This window comes from Orbicella faveolata, unplaced genomic scaffold (genome assembly GCF_042242905.1).
Source record: "Orbicella faveolata isolate gen_17 unplaced genomic scaffold, um_ofav_v1 contig_2, whole genome shotgun sequence".
NCBI lineage: Eukaryota > Metazoa > Cnidaria > Anthozoa > Scleractinia > Merulinidae > Orbicella > Orbicella faveolata.
The window spans coordinates 18224796-18248029 of record NW_028301547.1 but is presented as its reverse complement, the minus strand read 5'-3'; the positions used below and the strand labels follow the sequence as shown (position 1 = coordinate 18248029).

At 41.1% G+C, this 23234-nt stretch overlaps 1 protein-coding gene across 1 annotated transcript; it reads left to right on the top strand.

Annotated features, from left to right (window-relative positions):
- The first annotated feature begins 1727 nt into the window (after window positions 1–1727).
- On the top strand, window positions 1728–20397 carry LOC110065215 (phospholipid-transporting ATPase ABCA3-like). Its single transcript, XM_089290062.1, has 18 exons — window positions 1728–1945; window positions 4111–4989; window positions 6053–6676; window positions 7492–7639; window positions 8100–8294; window positions 8812–9038; window positions 9731–10049; window positions 10416–10607; window positions 10953–11325; window positions 11880–12064; window positions 12707–12875; window positions 13482–13723; window positions 14132–14311; window positions 15036–15548; window positions 15938–16122; window positions 16430–16617; window positions 16686–16856; window positions 17656–20397. Exons 2-18 carry the CDS (start codon window positions 4141–4143, stop codon window positions 18035–18037), a joined length of 5142 nt encoding a protein of 1713 aa, XP_089146188.1. The 5' UTR covers window positions 1728–1945; window positions 4111–4140; the 3' UTR covers window positions 18038–20397.
- The last annotated feature ends 2837 nt before the right edge of the window (window positions 20398–23234 follow it).

Genomic DNA, 23234 nt, shown 5'->3' with positions numbered 1-23234 from the left:
CCTATTTTTCTTCAGAGAAAGCCGCAGCTCTACTTCGAGAAAGAACGCCGTGATTTTTCAGTCGATTCCTGTCGATCTCCTGAGAAGGTGTTAGCACGCTTCGCGGAACGAGTATACCCAGTCAGCAATCTGGCGTTCGTTTGTTGTTTTGGCGCTTTCAGCGATTCTCTTTCTACAATTCTGGAGAATTATTTCTCAACACATCTGCTAATAATAACTGAAAACCACAAGCTAGACTGCTGACAGTCTGTTTTTCTCTCGAAATTCAGCTGGGGTTATGAGGCGAGCACTCTTTATCTTAAAAGGGAATGGGACGAGACATGGGCGCGGCACGCACGAGAAGAAGGTTTTTTTCTTGTCTCGCCTTCTTCTTTGCTCGGCCATACCGCCCTTGTCCCGCCTTCTTCCCTACTCGGCCACATACCCCCATTTTGCGTTCGCGATGATTAAACACTCGTTCAAGTGACCCTTAGAGAAAAAAAGCGGCTGCCAGCGGACTAATCACAGCCGGCGATCATGCTACGGGTCCCTGTAGGCGGTCCATAAGTGGGCGGAAGGACCTTTTGTTAAATTTGCCCACAGGCGTTCTTTCGCTTTCTCTCTTCGCGCTTCTCCCCCAGTTTTTCGCTCGCCGTTCTTCGCGCTGCACCCCAACTAACTGAACGCCTGGAAGATGCTAAGGGTGTTCAGCCTCAAAAGGTCCACAGCAGGAACCTTTGCGGTACCTTTTAGGGTATTGAGCCGAAAGAATATGACAGGAGATAATGTGTTGTTTTAGAACTGGTACCTGTCTAAGGGGTAAAAAAAAAAAACATTTCAAGCCACGCCTACAAACCAGGATCTTGGTACCTCTTAGGGGTTCTTTTCAAACTTTGAGACAAGCACCCCTGTCTTTTCTATATGGGAGGCCCTCCCCCAGGGTACGTATAGGCCCCGGCCCGTTACTCTGAAAACGCATCAAATGCTTAAGCATTTGATGCGTTTTGAGAGTAACGGGGCCTATACATACACCGGGCCCATGCTTTCAGTCCACAGTACGCCAGAGAAATCTGAAAACACAGCTTTATTTCTACGGCTAGGCCTACCGCCCACATTAGTCCGTTACGAAAACGGAACTTAAAGGAAACGCTCTTCAAACCGGAGGAATTTGAAAACGCCGGCTTTGCGTTCTAGTGTGGACGAAAACATTTTGAAAACGGAGCTTTTCGAAAACGATGACGTAACGATAATCATATGGTTTCCCTGACCTTCGTTTGGCTGTTTTTCAGTTAAAACTACGGAAATGTGGAAAACGATATTTCCACTGAAGGAGTGTCAAAAGTTGATGGGAGTCAAAAACGAGGATTAAACAGTAAAATCGGTCCTCGATCAGTCCTCAGGAGGACAAGGAGGAGTCTCGTAAATGGACCAGAAGGAGAAAGCTCAACATGAAATGGCAAGCTGGACGTCCGTGATTACGGGACACCGAAAAAAAGTGTATAGTTTGTGAATCACTGCAGATATTTTTTGGGGGTAAGGGGAGGTAGCGTTTTGGGCGAGTGAAAATTACACCGCCACTCGCTCTCGAATGGCGAGTGCATGCTGTCAAAATTTAGTTTCCAACACTATACACAGATTATAAACACAAAAACGATACACTGTATTTGCTTTTCATGTGGGCTGCATACTATAAAGTGTTTCACCATAAGATTGTAAGCTCGTGACTGGCACCAGGAAAAGCTTGCAATTTCAGTTATCAGGTGCGACACCCATTGCATTACAAAGGTCACGAATTGTTGATTTCGATGGACATCAAAACGTCTTGTTAAACCTACTAGTTTAAATACCTCAAACGCCTCCAATGTTTAAGGTGACTAATAGCACGATTCTTTATGAGAATATCATAGAAAGGAAAACGAAATTCAAAAGACCAGAAAGGCTGGTGAAAGCAGACCAAGTTTAACAGGTAACCCATTCGCATAATATTCACCGTGATTTTCCGCGCCTTTCCACAGAACGTCCGAAGTTCGGGACTGAGTGATTTAACAGTTTTAGCTATTCAAACCATTTCTAAGTTTATTTTTTGTCTGTGGGATTGTCTGTACGTTAGACTTGTAGTGGTAAAATATTGAAATTTAAACCGTTTTCATTGAAAACAATTTGTATTTGATTGATAACAATTTGCATAACGGAAGCGTGATATTTGAGCTTTTTTTGTATATTATGCCAGCTTTTTTTTCGAGCATTTTAGCAGAATTTAGTTAGGTTTTACAACAGCTCGGTCTGGATTTCAGAAATAAACGCCAGCGAGGGCCGGACAGGGTACTTTCGCAGGTTTACATTAAATGATCTACCGCGTTCCACTGATAAGTAAACAGATTTTCACGCGCACCTCTAATGGCTCTGTCATTTACGAGCCCGTTCATGCCTCCCAACCCCCCACGGGCATTTGACTGGTTGTAGGTCCCCACCCATGAGGTATTTGATCGCAACGGGTTGCCCGGGCTTAGGGCATTTGACAATTTAGTCAAATATAGAGAATTACAAATGGGTACTTTTTAAAAACAAAGCGTCCTTTATTCAACATCAAAAGGATTAACCTACGTAACGAACGTAGATGTAAATTCTTTACTGAGATTTAACCCATTGGAAACAAGTTCGTGCCCCACTACCCTCAAAAACATCATGTTGGTCTCCACATGCGAGAGAATCGAGAGGAGATGCAAGTAGGGCGTGGGCCGTTAGTTAAGACAAAAGGGCCTAGAAAGTTTGATAGAATTTTCCGAAAGTAAATTATTGGCATTTTTATAACAAAAACAGATCGCATTTTTGTTTGAAGGGATAAGCCTTCTTTTATGAGTTTTCTCTTCAAACATCGTCTTTTTCAATACAATACAATACCTTAAAGCTGAGTACATGAATAACAAACAAAATCAAACTTGACGCTTTCCCATGGGTGGAGCATTTGCACTTTTCTCACAACCCCACCATGAGGATTTTGCATGCGCCAGCTGCCCCACGGTGGAGCATTTGCCACCTTCTGAAAAAAAAGTCAAATACCCGGGGGCGCATGGGTGAGCTTGGAATTGACAGAACCATCCAAAGTAACATATACAGTGAAACCTGTATTGAGCGGACCCCATTAAGCGGACACCCTCTATTAAGTAGACATCAGCTTAAAGTCCCAAAATTTTCTTCCCAGATCAGTACCGTAAAATAACCCTGCATTCAGCCGACACCTCTGTTAACCAGACGCGGACACCAATATTAAGCCTTTTTGTTGCACAAAACCTGCAATAAGCGGACTCATCAAGAGTTTTTTACTTCTAAAGGTTCCGCTGAAACTCCTTTAACATTGTTCAGCGATGTCGTTTTAAAGCTAAGTGATTATTCCAGATTAATGTATTGACTGACTGGACATTCTCCTATGAACAGTGGTTGATCTTACACTGTGATACAAAGGAGTTAATAATTAACTATTATTGCACAACATATTAGAACCTGTTTAGAGCGGACACCCTGTATTGAGCGGACACCATGTATTAAGCGGACACCAGTGAGTGTCCCAAGGGTGTCCGCTAAAAACAGGCTTCACTGCACTGATACCTTAAGGTGGCTCACAATGGTTTCCAGCATTTTTCAGCACTTCTTTGATGTATCAAATATGCTACCACTCTTTTAATTTTCAGTTGATGCCATGATGATCAATGTTTTCAAACAAATAACCAATGTTGGTAAACAAGTTATAGCATTTTATGTGATGCTGAAACTTACCATTGCTTTAGCATAACCCATTAAAAACGCCTTTATCAAACTGGGACTCGTTTCGGAATATTTATTGGAATTGAAACCTAAAATTAAGGTCATATCATTGCCATGATGAAATGTTTTTGTCAAAACATGATCACATGATTATCTTTCGATATCATCTGATTCACCCATGTTGGAACATTTTCGATGCCATTATTGTGGAATCTGGAGCATCAACTGAAAAAGAATGGCAGTGTAGATCTATCAATCTAGAAGTGCTGAAAAAGGTTGGAAACTGCTACAAGCTACCTCAAGGTTGAAACTGGTATTTAGTGTTAAGAAATCAAATATCCTTATTGATGCCTTTTTTTTCTTGCACAGGTAATTGCTGGGAGTAAATAGGCCCGCAAAATGGGAAAAGGAAGCCAATTATTGCTACTATTATGGAAAAATCTTGTCCTTCTAAAGAGAGCTCCAGTGCGAACATTCTCCCAAATTGCAATGCCACTGTTTTTCCTAGTCATCTTGGTTCTATTACGAGCATTTGTCGTCAAAGATGAACATAGACCAAATGTTACTTACTCTGCATTTAATGTAAAAGAACTGCCACCAGTTTTGACTAATGAATCAAAATGGAAAATGGCTTTTGCACCCAACACAAGTGATGTGCGACAGGTTATGGACATGGTTACAAAACAACTGTCACTTGTTAGAGGCACTGGATTTCGGAATGAGGACGAAATGGTCAGAGTTCTGGTTAGTGAAGAACAAAATAGAAACAAACCATCTAATGATGCCTTGTTTCTCGGTGGGATTGCCTTCAATAAGAGTCTTAACAGTGGTGATATCATCTACAAAATTCGACTTAGTTCAAAATCAAAGAAAAACGAAAGAGAACAGAGATCGGAATTTGGCATATACCCATCTATCAGCTGGAATACCCAGTTCACGTTTCCCGTTTTTCAGGCTCCAGGACCTAGAGAATCAAATTCTACGTATGGTGGGCCTCCTTATTATTTTGAAGACGGATTTCTGTCACTTCAACATGCTGTGGATTTTGCTATCATCAAGTACAAAGGGAACATGTCGGATGTGAATACGATAGTGTCTGTGAAGAGATTTCCGTACCCAGATTGTATTGATGATCCTTTGACAGTGGCCATACAAACAACACTTCCTTTACTTTTGATGTTGTCTCTTATATTCATTGCCTTGAATATTGTTCGAGATATTGTTTATGAGAAAGAGAAGAAGTTGAAGGTGAGAAAATTTGATTATGAGTAAGGGTCGTAGCCAGGTGAAATTCCCCACGTAGGCATTATCAGAAAAAAAAACAATCTCTTCATATTTCTTTACAAGATCCTCGATTTGCCTGTTACTGTCTACGGCCCTGTGAATTATGTCTGCGTCCCGCTAATTTTATAACACGATTTTTAATGTCAAAGACACTATATACCATAAAGGTTCAATTTTAAGTAATAATGCTACCGTGAAATGACAACCATTTGAAAGTAGCCTATAAACTTGATCAAACGTTTGTTAGTAGATCATATCCCCTTGACATGACATATCCTTATTGCCCCATGTTGGCATCATAGTGACGCAATTAGTGCCTTAGTACCTGTGTATTCTCACATTATTCTCTGATAGATATTAACCCATAAAACCGGCCGTGGGTGAACATAATCCTTATACCACTTGTGGCACCATGATATTTTATGCCGGAAGTTGTCACTGATAATCAGTTCATAAACTGCTGAGACCTGTAACAACGCATGCATAACTGAGCACACAAATTTACCCAATCACAGTCAAAGCAAGATTTCTTTCTCCCTTCCATAGTCGTTTACATGACTACCTTTTGTTCTAATTTCATTTTGTTTGACATCTTGGTGTGAGCCTTTCCAAAAGGAGCAAAGGCAGGTGGGCAAGAAACCCACAAGAAAAAGAGACAGAAAAAGAAAATGTAGAGAAAAAAAGAATCAAATAGCCTTCAGGGGTATAGCTTTTTCTTACCCAGAACCGTTTGCCCATGTCTGAAGAAAAGCATCCTTTCCCTCGAAGTTAGTTTGCATGCATCTTCAAATCTTTTGAGAAAAGAGCCAGCAACAGGGAATATGTATTGTGAAATGATTGTTTTAGGGGAGGTTTGTAGGAGTCATCGTATAAGTATCAAAAACTCTTTGAATGGGTACTTTAACAAAGGTTTACCAAATGACGGCACTTTAATAACTCACCTAACACTTTCACTTTTTAAAATCAGCCCGAGAACTTTGATATATAAAGTAAAACAATAATAAACTATTATATTATTTGTTAACAGGAATCAATGAAGATGATGGGACTGAATGGCTGGCTTCACTGGTTGGCATGTTTCGCAAAATACTTTATATTGCTCCTTATCACAATGGCGTTAGCTACAATTTTATTCACAGTAAAATACAATGAGAATGGTCGTATCTTGGAGCAAAGCTCGCCATTTCTAATATTTGTTTTCTTAACACTTTATGCAATATCATCCATCATGTTCTGCTTCTGTGTCAGTGTGTTCTTCTCCAAGGCAAACATCGCCGCAGCTGCTGGGGGAATAATCTGGTTTGTTAGTTACATTCCATACTTCTTTGTCGCACCAAATTACGACACAATGAGCTTAGGAGCCAAGGCAACATCTTGCCTACTTTCTAATGTCGCAATGTCATTGGGCGCTCAGTTGATAGGGAAATTTGAAGGAGCTGGTACAGGAGTTCAGTGGTCAAATCTCAATCAAAGAATATCCGTTGACGATGATTTTACACTTGGTCTTGTCTTGGTGATGTTTGTGGTAGATTCATTCATTTATGGCTTGATTGCTTGGTATGTGGAAGCTGTCTCTCCTGGTGATTATGGAGTTCCGCAACCCTGGTATTTCCCTGTTTTATCCACCTACTGGTGCGGAAAGAGCAAAGAGGTTAGAATGCTAGAGACTGGAACTATTAAATATTAACTATTTGATTAGTGTTTTCGTAATTTACAAACTACTGTTTGGTTCCTGCTTTGAACTTGACTGCAGACATGAATTTTTTCAAGACCTGCTGTTGTCAGTTCTTTGCTATGAAATTTTATCCTGCCGGCAGTCTCTCTGCAAATCCAAGGAAATTAATTGAGTGGGTAAATTGTTGGAACGACCTGGTAGTGTACTTGCAGTGGCCTACCACAGTTCTAGAAGGAATAAGGAATTATTCTTATGGGTACACAGATATGAGCCTCACTAAGTCACCAGAAGTTTTCTTTCGGTTCCTTCGGTCTGGTAGCTGACCTCGGCGGACTATTGACCTGAGACCCTTCCCTTATCTGAGGCAGTGGACTAACATCCCAACCATGGGGTAGCTGAGTCTGCCTGGCATATATACTTCCCAGGATCCTGAAAGAATCCTATACCAGAGGTTACGATCCTGTAAGGGTCCTGTAAGGTCCCGTGTGTAATCCAGTGTGAGATTCTGTTGGATCTTGTAGGGTCCTAGAGAGTCCTTCTCAAGATCCTGTGCAATCCTATAGATTCCAAAAGGGTCTTGTGCAGGACCATCTAGGATTTCGTTACAGGACTTCACACAATCCTAACTACTATACCAATCCTAAGTTAAGGATCCTAAGAGATACTGTAGGATCCAATTGTGGTAAGATTGGCATATTAGCACAAGGTACAAATACCAAAATTTCTTAACGGGATCAAGGAGCCTCTTGGCTTCATCTCGCCTGATCGTTTGCTTATCGTTTTCCCTGTAGGAAGAGATAAGTGATTTTCATCATAGTTTAGCAACTGACATCGGATCTGGAATGTCGGTACCTCAGGAATTTTTAGAAAAAGAACCGGTGGGTTTGGAACCAGGGATTGAAATAAAAAACCTCAAGAAAGTGTTCAACGCTGAGAAAGGTTTGCAACTAAGTGTTTTGTGTAGCATATATATTTTGTGAAAGGTTATACTAGGCTTGCCTTGATGGTTTGTACAACCAAATCAAAAACTGTCACATCATGAGTCTGAATATAAAAGTGCCTTTTTTTTACTGTCCGAAATTTTTAATGTCCAAAGATGTTACAGGGCTCACTTTGATTCCCTAAAGTTATGATTTTGAAATTGTGGAGTTGGAAGTCTGCATTGTGCAATTGTGAAGCCCATTTGTAGAAAAGAATTGTGCAGTATTTTCTTAGCTGTACATAGTGTCCCTCACCTGGGGTCAAGCAGTCTGCTTTATGCAGGTTAGTTTTATAGAAAATACTGGAAAAAGAGTTTGGAACTTATTTAGGCTTGTTCGTTATAAACATGCTATTTGCTTAGTAGAGGGTCCATGCATTACGAGCCTAGAACTCTTTCTCACAAATCCATTCTTGTTAGGAGAGAACGTAGCTGTTAATGGAGTTTCCCTGAACATGTATGAAGGTCAGATTACTGCACTGCTGGGACACAATGGAGCTGGGAAAACAACACTGATGTCCATGCTAACAGGACTCTTTCCTGCTACATCTGGCTCAGCACTTGTCAATGGATGCTCTATAAGTGACGATATCACTGGAGTACGCAGCAGTCTAGGCAGGATGATATATTATTATTTTATGCAATAATTAAAAATATTATTTTAATTAAAATGATAAATTGTATTATGTTAATTCATTTTCTCTTGATTAATTACAACTTTTATGTCCACATGATCAAATTTATTTGTTGTAATAGCTTTCCTCTTCGTGGGTAGAGGCCTTGGGTTGGTAATTTATTCCAAAATTGCTTGCATTGATCAATTTTTCATGATCTGATGATGTACATCTAACCAGAATATAGAAATCAATTGAAAATTCGAAGAAAATCTATCCCAAACGGGAAAAAAAACTCGTGTTTTTAAGTTTAGAAATCTTGCAATCCATTTACATCATTATCACCATTTATGATCAGTCATTTTTACTTAAATTGTGGGTTTAGGTTTTGATATTTCCTCCCCAGCATGTCAAGCATTGTTATGTGTCCTTTATGATCTAGGTTTATTTTTGAGTCTCTTACAATCATGCACACAATCATTGCTGTGCATCTTAAGCATAACTTACTTCTCTTTCAGGTCTTTGCCCACAGCATGACGTGCTGTTTGACCGTCTTACTGTTGAGGAACATTTGTGGTTCTTTGCCAAGTTAAAGAACTGCCCATCTTGGCGGGTGAAAGATGAGATTGACAGAATGATCGAATGTATTGGACTGACTGACAAGCGACACACGCAGGCCCGTGCACTGTCTGGTGGAATGAAAAGAAAGCTCTCTGTTGGAATAGCACTCATCGGTGACTCCAAGGTTTGAAATCATCTTGTAGCTTCATGCCTTCCAGTACTGGCTTGCACTCTCCTAGAAATAAATGGAAATTGAAATTCTTTCATTTTGTTTTTAACCAGCTATATCACAGATGGTGCTGTTTTCATTCATCATCATTTGTTTCCTGTCTGAATCCTTCCCAATGGGAACAATCCTTGTTCCACTTGGTTTCTTCTCTTCTGTTATGTAGTTTTCTACCTTCCCAAACTTTTGCAGTTAACCTTGCAGTTTTCGTTTGATTTGAAGGTAAACTCCGTGTCTCAAAACGAGACTTAATATCTCATGACATCCCTTTTATAACCAATTCAAGAGGAATCGTTTAACAGTCAATACCAAGGCGTTAATGGTGTTACACGCTTCCATGCAAACTTCCAAGCTGGCCATATTCAAAAGCTAGTCAGTGTAAAATGCAGGCTGCGGACTGCAGACCGGAGGTAAAACTGTCAGCAGACTAAAAACTTGGACGTCATTCAGGTTAATCGGAGTTAACGTCCGCTCTTGGTTAGGCTAAATAGCGTTTTGGATTTAATAACTTGAATATCACTCAGGTTAGTCTGATTACGGTTAGCTCTTGATAATAGATATGGTAACACGAAAAAAAGTCTGGAGAATGCAGTGTGCATTTTGCCGTATTCCGCAGTCTTCGTTTTACACTGACCCATTCAAAACCTTAGGTTGTAATGCTGGATGAGCCAACATCTGGCATGGACCCGTCAGCTCGCAGGTTCACCTGGGATTTGTTGCAGCAACAGAAGGAAGGAAGGACCATCTTGCTCACCACTCACTTCATGGACGAAGCAGACATTCTTGGTGACAGGATCGCCATCATGGCTGAGGGTAACATTAAATGCTGTGGTTCTCCCCTTTTCCTCAAAAACAAATATGGCGTGGGCTACCACATGGTCATCGTAAAGGAGCCTAATTGTGATGTTTCCAGGGTTATTGCTTTGGTCACTAGTCACGTACCTACAGCAAAAGTGGAGAGCAACATTGGTGAGTTAAAGGGTGCTAGACCGGTTTAATGAACTACTTCTTACCCAGTAGTGTCCAAGTCCAAAAATTGAACACAAACAACACTTCTGCAAAGTATTGAAAGTCCAAGAAAGTGGCAAAGGAACTACTTCTTAATAACTTTCATTTGATTGGTGACACATCAGGGACTCGTTCACTTGATTTATAGTTAAAAGCACCTTGTATAGCATAACAAACGGTACCACATGAAAGTACAGCTCAATAGCTTTTATTTGAATGAGAGCACCCTTAGCTTTATCTAAACAGCAGCGGTCGTGGTACTATGTCGTTCTTTTAAAATGAGAAAAGGTCAGTTTCAACATTTTGTGTAATTCATTTGTTGACCAGGTGCTGAACTGTCATATATTTTGCCAAGTGAAGCAACCGGCAAGTTTGAGGAACTCTTTATCGAGTTGGAAACGCGCCGAAACGATCTTGGAATCGCCAGTTATGGCGTTTCAGTTACCACGATGGAAGAAGTATTCCTCAAGGTTGGGGAAGAAATGGACAGCACTCTCAGCGATAAACTTCAACGGAACGGTTAGTTAGAATCTTGCGATGATTTCATTTTACTCGTTAACTTGAATATCCTCACCAATCAAAGTTAAGTTCTAACACACGTGACGTTTCCTGCACGCGACAGCCTTTTCCCACTGAATTTCGTTACGATGTCTGACTGGTTTGCTGCGACTTGGCCTCTGATTGGTTGATTGTGCAAGTGTTTCTTATGGTTGGCTACTAGCACGACTAATATTTCTCAGTAATTTGGTGGGTGGCTTCATTGTTTATCACTCTTTTACGCCAGAAAGCTACAGTTCCCTCATGCATATAACTAGCTGCTATAAGTCGTATTTAGCTTGATACAATGTTTTTTTTACTTTTCAGAATCTCCATCTGGTAACGGAATGCAAATGAATGGAGCTGTTCCAGTAGCAAGTGAAAGATCTTCAGTTCTAGCACGCATGAGTGCCTTCAGATCATCTAACGGTAGCTATGGCACGTTTGGTGACTACAACAGTTACGCGCACTCTTCGGGTTTCCGCCTGTTTCGTCAGCGGTGGTACGCGATGTTTGTAAAGCGACTGCTGCACACCAAGAGACACAAGCTGGCGGTTGTATCTCAGCTTGTTCTTCCTCTAATATTCACGCTTCTTGCACTCGTTAATGCAATGAGCATCCGAAAGCCCAAGGACTCTCCACCGCTCACTCTGTCCACGCACAACTTCATGGAGAACTATGTACCCTGGTCGGCAGACAGGTAATTGACACGGTTGTTGCTGCGCTGTAGTAGTGTTGATATGGAAGTAGAAGAGAGTTAAAGGACTCGATGCCATTGACATTGTTGATATTACATGGTGAAGCGAAATCTTATTGTTTCACTGTAAGTTGTGTTCCTGAGAGTATGTTCAATCATCTTTATTAGTTTCCAGGGACTATGGTGTGCGTATATAAATATGTGATGTACCTTGTCTGTTTGTTTATGAATTATGTGTGTTTATAAAAAAATTGTATCTAACTCAGTTTAAGTCAATAAAAATTAATTTCACCGATTTTTGAAGGTTGTTACGCGTTTGGCTTTGCCGCCCGTTTCTCGGCTTTGTAATCGGCTAATGTACTTCAAGGAACGTATAGTAAGATTTGAAGCTCATGCAGTTTCTCCGTAAACGAAAGGTGGTCAGAGAGAGAATCAGTAATAAAATGACGTTTTCCAGGAATATATATTTTTCAGTTCTGACAGCGTGCATTTAGCTGATTGTTTAATACACGAGGATCCCACCGTTAAATCTTTTCTTATTTGTCTTTATTCAACAGGTTCAGTGACGCACGTTACCTAGCAAATAATTACACAACTCAGTGGTCTGATGACAAGACACATCCTGAGCACGTGACTGGTGACATGGTCCATTACTTGATGAGTCGAGCTCTGGACATGGGACTCGGTGACTTCAACAGGAAAAATTTGATTGCTGCCACTTTTATGATGCAAAATGACAAAGGTAATCCTGCTGAATCAGGTTGTTTGTGTCTGTCTGTCTGTCTGTCTGTCTATCTGTCTGTCTATCTTTCTGTTTGTCTGTCTGTTTGTCTGTCTGCCTTTCTGTCTACCTCCCTGTCTGTCTGTCTGTCTGCCTCTCTGTCTGTCTGTCTGTCTGTGTCTATAATTCTATCTTCCCATCAGTCTTTGTGATGCGGGTCTACCTCGATAAGTTGAAATATTAAGAATTTAAGATAGCGTTTTAGAAAGTAGTGTTTAAAATCCAGCGAGTGCATGTGTCAAAGTGGTCAGCTATGAACTGCTGCTTTTAGCTTGTGCGTAGTCTTACAAAGCAATAAAGTAGGTCTAAATAGAACTTGTAATCTTAAGTGAAACCTTTTTGGTGCCTAAAAGTTCAGAACCTCGGTGATTAACTCTGGCTCCCTGTATCTGAGGTCATGTTGAGCAAACATTGTGACTATTTTTGAACCCTTGAACTACAGAAAGAGATCATGCATAGTGGCCGTGCTAAACCCAACCCCAATCTGCACTCTATTTGTACGTTTTTAATTCGGTTTACTCTCCAAAGAAGAAATAATTTCATGTTGTAATCTATTAGGATTGTTTCTGTAATTGTTCATTCGGTTTGTTTTTCTCTTCGCAGTTAATGCGACCGCGTGGTTCAATAACCAAGCCTACCATTCTATCGCCGTGTCTCTTGCGGCTGCAGATAACGCCATCTTGCGTTCTACTCTCGGAACCAACTTTTCATTAACGACCATTAACCACCCACTGCCCAGAACAGCACAAGAATCTATCAGTGATTTACAACGGTGAGTCAGTGAAAAAATGCTTAGTCCAGTGGTGTTACTCTTTTGCGAGCATGAAGCGTATGGAAGAGCCTGGGTGCAAGCTCAAAGACGTCACGAATGACGGGATGAACTTGTAAATTTTCGTATCTATAGAGTGCGTTTTTTTGTTTAAACGACTGCAAAACAGTCGCCAATTTTTCTCTCGTGATGTTTAAGGCAAGGCGGCAGGCAAAGCAAGAGACGGTTGACGAAAATTTGTCAGCGTTTCCCTCTAATCCTTGGGGAAGTCTCACGCTCGATCCAGGTCCCTTTTGGGAGCTCTACGCTTAAATACAGGCTGTTCTATACTCTGTTAATTAAAGATGAATCGCTTTAATATTTCTATCCAACCGTTTCTGTGTTTCACATGTAAGACTGAACACATTCGTGACACTTTGACACTCATGAGATTGATGTCAACATCTACTTTGCTTCTTAACTTTCGCGGTCATTTGAAGACATTGCCTTGCTGTAATGCAAAATTCTCACAACTGAAACCAAAAGAAATGTAAGGCAGTCACTAAGGAGAATTAGTCCCGAAATCTTGTGATTGAGAGGTTTTAATATTTTCTCATTGTTTCCCTTTAGCAATGGCCTCGGATTCAACATCGCGTTCAACGTGTTATTTGGCATGGCTTTCTTGGCTTCAAGCTTTGTTGTGTTTCTTGTCCAGGAACGAACGAACAAAGCCAAACACGTGCAGTTTGTCAGCGGTGTGGATCCAATAAGCTACTGGAATTCCGCCTACACCTGGGACTTGATCAACTTCCTTGTACCCACCCTCTCAATTTTAATCCTTGTGGCCGCTTTTGACGTTCCAGCTTACACAGGTCTGTAATCAAGTTACCTCTAGTTTTATCTTAGAGCTCTGTTCTATTAAACGAAAACTAAGGTCATCACTTCTAGCCAATCAAAACAAACACAATAACGCGACAAGCCAATCAGAGCTCGAAGAAAAATTGTACCGCCAGTTTCTAAGGCGGGAAAAGTGCAACCTTTAGTAAGCGAGGGAAAATGCGGGTAAGCCAAGTGACCATTGGGCTTAGTTTTTCTCGAGATTGGTTGAAAACAATGTCTGTTGTGATTGGCCGCAGAAAGTTGCGCGAGTTTGAATACAAAACGGAAGCAAGCAGACCAAATTTTCGATAGTTTAACCAAATATTTAACATAAACGGCTGCCATCTCAGCTGCCAAGTCATCTGATTATGAAATATTATATTTCTTTTCTTTCTTCGCAGGTCCTCGTCTAGGTTATCTTTTACTGCTGTTGATGTTTTACGGCTGGGCTGTTATTCCGCTCATGTATCTTTTCACGTTCGTGTTTCGTACCGCTTCCACGGCTTTTGTAGTGCTGACTATTTTCAACATTGTCACAGGGCTGGTCACACTTCTGACCGTTTACATTCTTAGTGTTCCAGGTAAACGCTGCAGCTGCATCGTGTGTTCTTTATAGAAGTTTCTGTCTTCCAAACTCTCTTCCTCCGGCCTCTACACGGTTTTTTGTGTCTGCTTTTTGATTAGTATCGACGTTTGTGTCATTTCGCTGGGTTGCATTTTGAGATCTAAGAACAGGTTTTGATGATTTACTTTTAGTTACTCCATCAAACAAAGAATTTTTCAATGATACGACACCAGTTCTTGGATACCAACAATACGAGCTGGCCTGGCACTTACTCATTAATTTCTAGAGGAAGATTATCGCATAAGCACATTGGAAACAAGCGACAGTGCCTCCATTAGTGGAATCAGCTTCCTTTTAGGGCGCACAAATATACTAACACTGACTTTCGAAAATATCATTTGGGCGCAAAACCCCTCGGATAATACGAGCTCCCAAATATAACAGACCCCTGGGATAATATGAGCACCAAAATGCAACCGACTAGTTCAGGTTACTCCTATTTTTAGGTTACAATAAATTGGAGCGCTACTATATTGCGATAGGCAATCAATTATTAATTGTTATTATCTGGCAAGGTAGTCTTGAGGTTAATTCGTGCGTTCTGATTGGTTCATTTTTGGTCGGCTGTTACGACCTCGGGCCAATATTCCCCAATAGGGCCCTCACGCTTTGTTAGTAAAGGGTTAGTATATTCTGAGGTATTTTAATTTGTTTACCAGTAGTTTCTTTTCTTTCTATAGATTTAGACTACCAGGACATTGGCCATGCCCTTAAATGGGCCTTCCTCGTTCTACCTAACTTCTGCCTCGGCCAGGGAATGTCAGACATGTTCACCAACTACAATGCCATAGACATGTTCAACTCTGCGGTGGATATGTGTGTTACGACGTACCACGCCCCCAGAAAATCGTGTGAAGCACACATTCGAAAACTAGGCGGCGATGGGCTACAGTTTCAGGATAATTACCTGGCCTGGGACAATCCCGGTATTGGACGTTACCTGATATTTTTGGCCTGGGAAGGAATCCTTTTCTTCGTGCTAGTGCTGTTGATCGAGTATCGCGTGTTTGACGCGTGTACGAGATTTTTCGCGCGTTTGCGCTCATACTCCACCGGAGTGTTTACAATGGAGGAGCCGAGCTTGGCTGACGATGAGGATGTTTTAGCGGAGAAAGAAAGAATCTTGACGTCTGAAGACAACGATGATGTGCTTGTTATCAAGGAGTTGAGAAAAGTCTTTGCTGGAAATGGCCGTGAGTTGTAGTGTTAACTGACAGTTTATAAAGTCTGGTATAATGCAAATCTTACTTCTCTATATTGTTTCCGTAACAGGTATTTTGGTAGATTGTGCAATTTGTTTTGCAACGTTTCGAGTGCCAGTTTTATTGTCGTTGTTCAGGTTTTGATGATAGCAGAAACGTTGCCAAAACCTGGATATTTCAACCACTGACAAGCTGACAAAATTAGCCATATTTATAGCGTAGCTGTGTTTAAGGGGCTCCTAAGGGGTTTGGGGGAGAACAGTTAAATGCAAGCTATAAATAGTAGTTACAGAATTACAGAAATAATGCCTACCAAGAAAACTCTGTGGCAACAAACTCAAATATTATGGAGGAATCTGTATCGTGTTTTTGACTCCCAGGTCGTGGGCCATTGGTTGCAGTGGATCGTTTGAGCCTGGGTATCCCCATGAGTGAGTGTTTTGGTCTTCTGGGAATTAACGGCGCCGGAAAGACTACCACGTTCAGGATGTTGACTGGTGACGAGACCATGTCAGGGGGGACAGCTTTGGTGGAAGGGTTTGACATCAGAACCAACATGAACAGGGTTAGTTGCATTGCATTGATTCGTTCTTAGGATAGTTCTTCTTCCCGCTAAAGTAGTAATAGCGAGGTACCACACGCGTGCCTGCGCCTGGCGCGTGTCTTGCTCTCGCGAAACGCTGCAGCTCGCACCTTCTTAAGTCTAGAGCGCAGGCTAGTTTCTCTTCTGCTTGCGCGTGCCATGAAGGCTTGAAGTCCGAGTGGAAGGCAGACTTTAGAGCGGCTATTTTATCCGTGTGGATCCTCCCTGGCCCTTAATTGGGTCGTGACGGTAAACTTACCATCAACCTTCTGCATCTCATTGTTTCCAGGTTCGTCAGCGTATTGGTTATTGTCCACAGTTCGATGCTTTGATCGACCAGTTGACCGGAAGAGAGCTGCTTTACATGTACGCACGGCTACGAGGCGTACCGGAAGGGCTGATACCCGACGTTGCCGAGGATCTCATTAACGCTTTAATGCTCCAGGAACAGGCTGATAAGTTAACCAGTTCATACAGGTACGTCATCATCTTGCTCATATCATAGATAGACGAGACATTTTCTCACCCTGCACTCCCTTCCCTAGTGGTGGCAACAAACGAAAGCTGAGCACCGCCATATCACTGGTAGGGCATCCCCCAGTGGTGTTTCTGGATGAGCCCACTACTGGTATGGACCCAGTGGCGAGAAGATTATTATGGGATGCGCTGTCACGTGTTCGAGCTGATGGAAGATGTATCGTGATTACGTCACATAGGTGAGTGTCTTGAAATATTTGAGCTTCTAGTGAGGCTTTAATTCTGCCGTTTTTTCTCTCATTCCTCTATGTTTTCTATTGTATATGGTGTCCTTCATTTCCTAATTTCTTTTCTGAGTTGCAAAAATGAAACAGGAAGTTGCTACTCCAATGAAACATTCGCTCTCTTAGAATCGGTCTTGGAACAAAATTTCTTCCCTTCAAATGCTTGCTTGATGTTTCGTACATCGAGTCCATTGTCTGCGAAGGTTAAACTGTCTCTTCTCATGTTATGAGATAAGAATTCTTGATGACATCTGAGAATGAGACCAAATTACTCGGGAGAGAAGGGACGGGAACTGCCCTGCTTTAGAAATGTTAACACATTTTTTTTTCTACCAAAGTACTAAGTCCTGGGCCTGCAATCCATGAGAAATTTGCAACGTAATGATGTCACTTACCTTTCTTTTACCTTTCTTTCTGCCGACCGTCCACGTTCAGGAGTTTTTTTTCTCCCTACAGTATCAATATATTTTAAAGCAAACAGGTGATGAGAATAAAGTTATTTTCAACAATGAGATAGTGTCTTGAGGAAACATCTAATTCTCATTACTAAGACTAAAAGAAAAGGATGGAGATCAGACAGGACAAGTAATATTTCGAGGTTGTAACACTGTCAACTTCAGTGGAATGGGGTCTTAATGAAACACCAAATCTCATAACTTTGTCTAAAACAAATATTTGGAAATAGGTAGTAAGAATTGATAATTTGATATTGTAACACTGGGAGAGTTAACAAAATTGTTTTTCCGGTTTACAGTATGGAAGAGTGCGAGGCTCTGTGTACCCGACTCGCTATCATGGTAAACGGACGACTGAAATGCTTAGGAAGTCCTCAACATCTCAAAGCCAGTTTTGGCGAAGGCTACACTTTGCTCGCGAGGGTATCCAGTGATACACCCGATATCACACCGCTGAAAGAATTTATAGAAGGCTCATTTCCTGGTAGTGTGTTGAAAGATGAACATCAGGGCATGGTCCACTATCACATCTGCGACACCAGGGTAACGTGGGCTCAGCTGTTTGGAACAATCGAGCGAGTTAAGTTGAATTTCAACATTGAGGATTATTCTGTTAGTCAGACCACGTTGGAGCAAGTGTTTCTGAACTTCGCGCGAGGACAGAGAGCAGAAGATGAGTGAATGTGTACTTCATGAACAGTAGTTAGATTCCAAAATAAATTGTTAAGATTTAAGTTGTTCTGATATAAAAGATTCTATCTCAAGAAGTACGAACGACTCCATCCGCAAACTTGAGACGGTTTATTCTTCACAAAAATTACAAACCATATGCTTCAAACATATGGATACGAAATTTCTTATACTTGTGGACAAACAAAATTTACATAATTGCGAAGGCGCCCGTACGCTATCTACAGTTCATTCGCACGAGCGAATTCCAGCGAAATTTATTCACATCAGATACACTATCAGATTACATTTTCTTTTCAGTATATTTGTAATCAGTTGAGAAATTTGTCTACAGTTAAATAGTCTGGGGCAGCGATGGAACGAGCTCTATAAATAAAGCATTATCATTGTTTTTATCACATATTAAAACGATTATGATTGTGGGTAACATGGACGCGAGTTTCCAGTTTTATCCTATCCCTACCAGAAGTGTCAATGAATTTTTACACTTTTTAATGCTATAAAATAGAGCCAGTTTTAAATTGTTTTGTAAGTGTCAGCGATAACTTCAGCGTCAAACACATTAAGTTTGTGTTTCACGTGTATATACAGGACTAGGATAGTCCAGTAGTTACGTTCTCTCTCAAAACGGTCCGCCACTGTACAACAGACTTCTCCGCTGACATTAGATATCTTTAAAGGTGCATTTACGCGACATTCATTTTGGGCACGGCTTTCCAAAATTTTGGCACGCGGGCCGATAATTTTGGGCACGGCCTGCTTGATTTACACGGCAGAACAGGTTCAATTTTTTTCAATGTTGATCAGTCTGAACGGCACCCCTGAAACAAGAACGGCACTCTTACATTTGTGAGTCCCTGTGCTTATGTGAGAACGGCTCACATTTGATTTCAGGCGCGCATTCGTAGGCTGTTCAAAAATAAAATGGCAGATTCTCGAGTACAAAAAGCGATTGTATGGCTTACTGTATTGAAATAGCGAGAACGCCTGTCGTAAATGAGGGACGAAACAAGGTCGTCCCTTGCACCACTCTTACATGCATTAATAGAGTAGCTCGTGGAACATTTAAATACATTCTCCACGAAACTGGTGATGATGAGATATCTCGACAAGACACTCCAATGCGAAAAGCTGTTACGCCAAAATCGACGACTAGCAATAACTTTGTACTACCTTGTGCTACCTGGCCTCTAGTAGAATGTGTTGCTTAACCGTACCGTGTTGTATACCTCCCTAGTTTCCCTTGAGGTTTTGCTATTTCCTAACGCGAAATGGGCACATGTAGTTTCCTCCGACCACAGGTCGATTAACATATCTGTGGCATCGTTGCTCCACATGCAAAAGTTGCCACGATTCTTCGACGCCATCTTTCTTCCCGCGAAAAGTGCAAGATTTTGGCCCCCTTAAGACTCATTTTCGACCTCAATGCCTTCGCTTTCGTGGTCGTCATGAGCGTAAAGACTCTGGGGACGAGAATACCTCTGGTTTCGGCAGGCAGACCTCTTTTTAGGCGGGCAAAGACTACCCCCTGAGATGGTCTCGGCCCAGCTAAATTTTTCGGCAAGCGGGCTGTGCCCTATATTATTGGCCCCCGTGCCAAAATTTAGGACTGCCGTATCCAAAATGAATATCGTGTAAATGCGCGTTAATAGACACCTGTCACTCAAGCCGAGATATCAAGTGAAATATATTACGTAATTATCGATTTATGGTAGATTTAATTCTTGTATAGATTTGTAGGTCAGTCCGGTGGATGATATTCAATTTTTTTAACGTATAGTTAAGTATGCTGTTAGAAAATAGTTGTTGACTTGTTGAAAAAAAGGAATAGATTTTAATTGGTTAAAGTAGTTTTAATTTACAAAATAACTGAGCTACTACGCGCGCTCTCATTGGTCGATAGGTGTGTTTAGATGAGAGTATGTAGACACGGTTGTGACGTTTTAGATTCGCGCGTATTTTTGAGAATTATTTTATAAAAGCAATAGAACACTTTTTCCGTGTTTACATAGCCTCATCTAAACACTCCGTGGGGCTGGGAGAATTCTCGAAAGTTATGCAAACCCGAGACTACGTCTCGGGTTTGCATAACTGTCTCGAATTCTGCCAACCCTCCTCGTGTTTAGATGAGGCTATGTAAACACGGAAAAATTGTTCTATTGCTTAAATATAGCTTGAGCTACATCCGAGAGCTACGTATTATACCGATATTATTACGGTTTTGTATTTGTAAAATACAGTAAACTGTGCAATGTTTTCTTTCTATTTGCGATCGTGTTTCTTGATTTTTGTTGTTGCTCTTTTTTTGTAATTACAAAGCATAATGCTTTAATTAAACATATTCAAATACATTTGTCATCACATCATTTCAATTCTCCACAATAAAACCAGAAGAACAGGACTTTTGGTTATTAGGAGTGTTCTAGACGTACAGAATAGCTCGGGCACTTGTTCACGTTTGCTGAAGGGTCAACAACCGGCGACGTAAATACCGATTGTTCGGAGGCCGAGATGAAGACACGACAACTACCGAACAAAGGAAGGAGCGGGCTCAGTAACTTCCCCAGAGTACTCTCCTTGTCGGCCATATTATTTCAGTGGATCACTTTTTCAACCCCAGCCCCTCATTTCACCCCGAGCGGCCATCTTGAATTGGCCGAAGGCAATATTCTTGTTCAGTGAGTCACACAGAGATACATTCGAGAAATTCGTGAATTTTGTCATTTTTCAGCGAGTCTTGTTGTGTCTTGTTGTGTCAAGAAGCATCTTACGTGATGTATTTTTTTGTCGGGAATTTTTCCCCGTCAGAAACAATTACCCGCTGATAATTACAGCAAATAGAGCATAAAGCTGGGGTTAATCCGATCCAAAACGTAGACAACGAGATAGAAGTAATTATAAAACAAGTTATACTTCGGTGTTAAACTCTACCATCTGCGCATTTTATTCTGTACCTCTCTGAGGATTTAAATGAGTGGTTTTTGTTCATAACGAGAAGAATTATAAATGACAAGTGCCTCGGCAATTCCTTTACGTTTGAATGCCTTAGACTGTGTTCGCCAGTTGTTCAACAAAATTTTCTTTTCTGCTTGGGCCATCCCCCCTTTTTTTTCCGTTTATTGTCGAATGCGTTTTATGATTTTGGGTCGGTCGGTCGGAAAAGGAAAAAAAAACAAAAATAAAATAATTGGAAAAGGAGTCTGGAGCTGGGATGCCCGGTACCACAGCATAATATCCGTGAAGCCTGTAAACAACAAGGTGTGGTTACAAAGTCAACATCGCGGCAATGGAGGAAGGAAAAAGTCGATGTCGTTGTTAAAATCAAACGAGAACAGGGAAAAACCAGGAGCCATAATCGGGGACGGAGACCGTAAGCGCGCGCCATTTCTAGTATTGGGGCTGTCCCCATGATATGGGACAATTTTATTTTTAGAACAAATTGCGCCATCACCTGCGGCACACGCGCATACATGCTGCGAGGATTTTTGCGGATGTCGCGCGGGGGAAATGGCGTCCGAAATTCCCGAAATTTTTTATGTTTTTGGCCCACAACTCAACGCGTTTACGTCTGTTGGAATTTTGCTTAAGTATCTTCGTCGTAAGCTGCTCCAGTTTGAGTGAAGTAAGACAGTGTCGAATTTAGGTATGTTCCGCTTTAAGCTTAGATATATATCGCTGACCAGGTTGTGTTCCGACGGATGCTTGTTTTACATGAGCTGTTTATTACTCCACTTTAAATTTCACATATGTTGAAGATTAACAACTTTTCCGTTACACAGCAAAAAACTAGGTCGATATATTTAGATATAGCAGAGCTTAAGGACTTCATAGTTTCCTAGCTCCTCTTGCCACACGCTTGCGAGAATTTGCCAGTCTATCGCGACCGAAAAGTAAAACAAAATAATTGCTAGTTTGAGCCTGAATTATAAGCAATGCTTGATGTTTCATCAAGGCCCAATAACTTTGCGTCCGTAGATACTGCTCAGTTTTATTCGTGTAAAAATCCAGTAAATTATCTGTTGTCGATGAATGAGAGCGCCCGCCGATGCGTGTTTTGTACAGTCAGTAAACATGACAAATTGTACTTCCGCCGCACTTTCGTGTGAAAACGTACATCGAACTCAAACAATAACTCTATAGTTTTTAAATATGTTCAAGATTGATACATGTTTGAGAACATATTAAAAGCTAAGCTGAAAATATGCGAATAAAGCAGAAATAATCAGCAAAGTTACGATGACGCTTTCTTTAATCAACTTTGAATAACGATTTCGATTTTGTTGATCGAGTTTAAAATATCAAAACTCTTGTTTATTTTCATTTTCGTAGTGTAAAACTTCACTATGCTTATGTTGAAAAACACACATGATGTTAGTAGCCTTTTTTGCGTTCGTGAAATCTGTTGCAGCAACTCAGCAGAAAAGATAACGAAAGAAATCTTTGTCAAGATTTGTTGACAATTGAAAACACCGACTCGGACTTGAAAGTGCACGAGCTGCACTATGCAAATGAGCTAATTGTACGCGTCAGACTTTCCCTTCAAAAACTTTTGCAAACTCACCAAACAAGCAGAAACAATAAGAAACCATCAAAACAGGTTTTGGTTATGATTAACCATTGTCTGAGAAACTCACAAATTAACTCGATACCAGAGTAGAGAGTTTTCTTGCTATATTCTTAAGTCAGAACAAACTCAAAAACATACGCGTAAGCTTACAACTAGCGCGAGCAGATCTTATTATTCATTCCCAGCGCGAGATTGGTCTTGTTTTCGACCCTGAAAAAACCCACCTTTTCCGTTGGCTCAGAGCATAAAACTACATATAAGCGCCCTGGTTCATATTCCCTGCCTTATTCCCTACCATCGCTGTGAAAGATACGCAAGAGAATCTCTCAACTCTCACCATTTGATCGTGCAACGTGACAACATCCACGCGAGAATCCCCGACATGTGCGTGGATCCGCGCGGATATATGACGTCAGGATGGCGCAATTTGTTCTAAAAATAGAAAAATTGTCCCATATCATAGGTGCGCGCGGATCCCAAGACTTACGGTCTCCGTCCCCGATTATGGCTCCTGGGAAAAACTAAAAATCTGTAAGGCAAAAAATTGCTTATGTTTCAGATTAAAGTGACAATTGTTTGAAATAATGTGTCATTGCCTTCATTGCCTTCTGTGTCACTTTT

Excerpts from the sequence above, each read along its gene's own strand:
- LOC110065215 (XM_089290062.1), top strand. The coding sequence starts at position 4,141 with ATGGGAAAAGGAAGCCAATTATTGCTACTATTATGGAAAAATCTTGTC. Across the intron at positions 10,050-10,415 it reads AAAAGTGGAGAGCAACATTG|GTGCTGAACTGTCATATATT; the intron begins GTGAGTTAAAGG and ends TTTGTTGACCAG. Across the intron at positions 16,123-16,429 it reads TCAGAACCAACATGAACAGG|GTTCGTCAGCGTATTGGTTA; the intron begins GTTAGTTGCATT and ends CATTGTTTCCAG.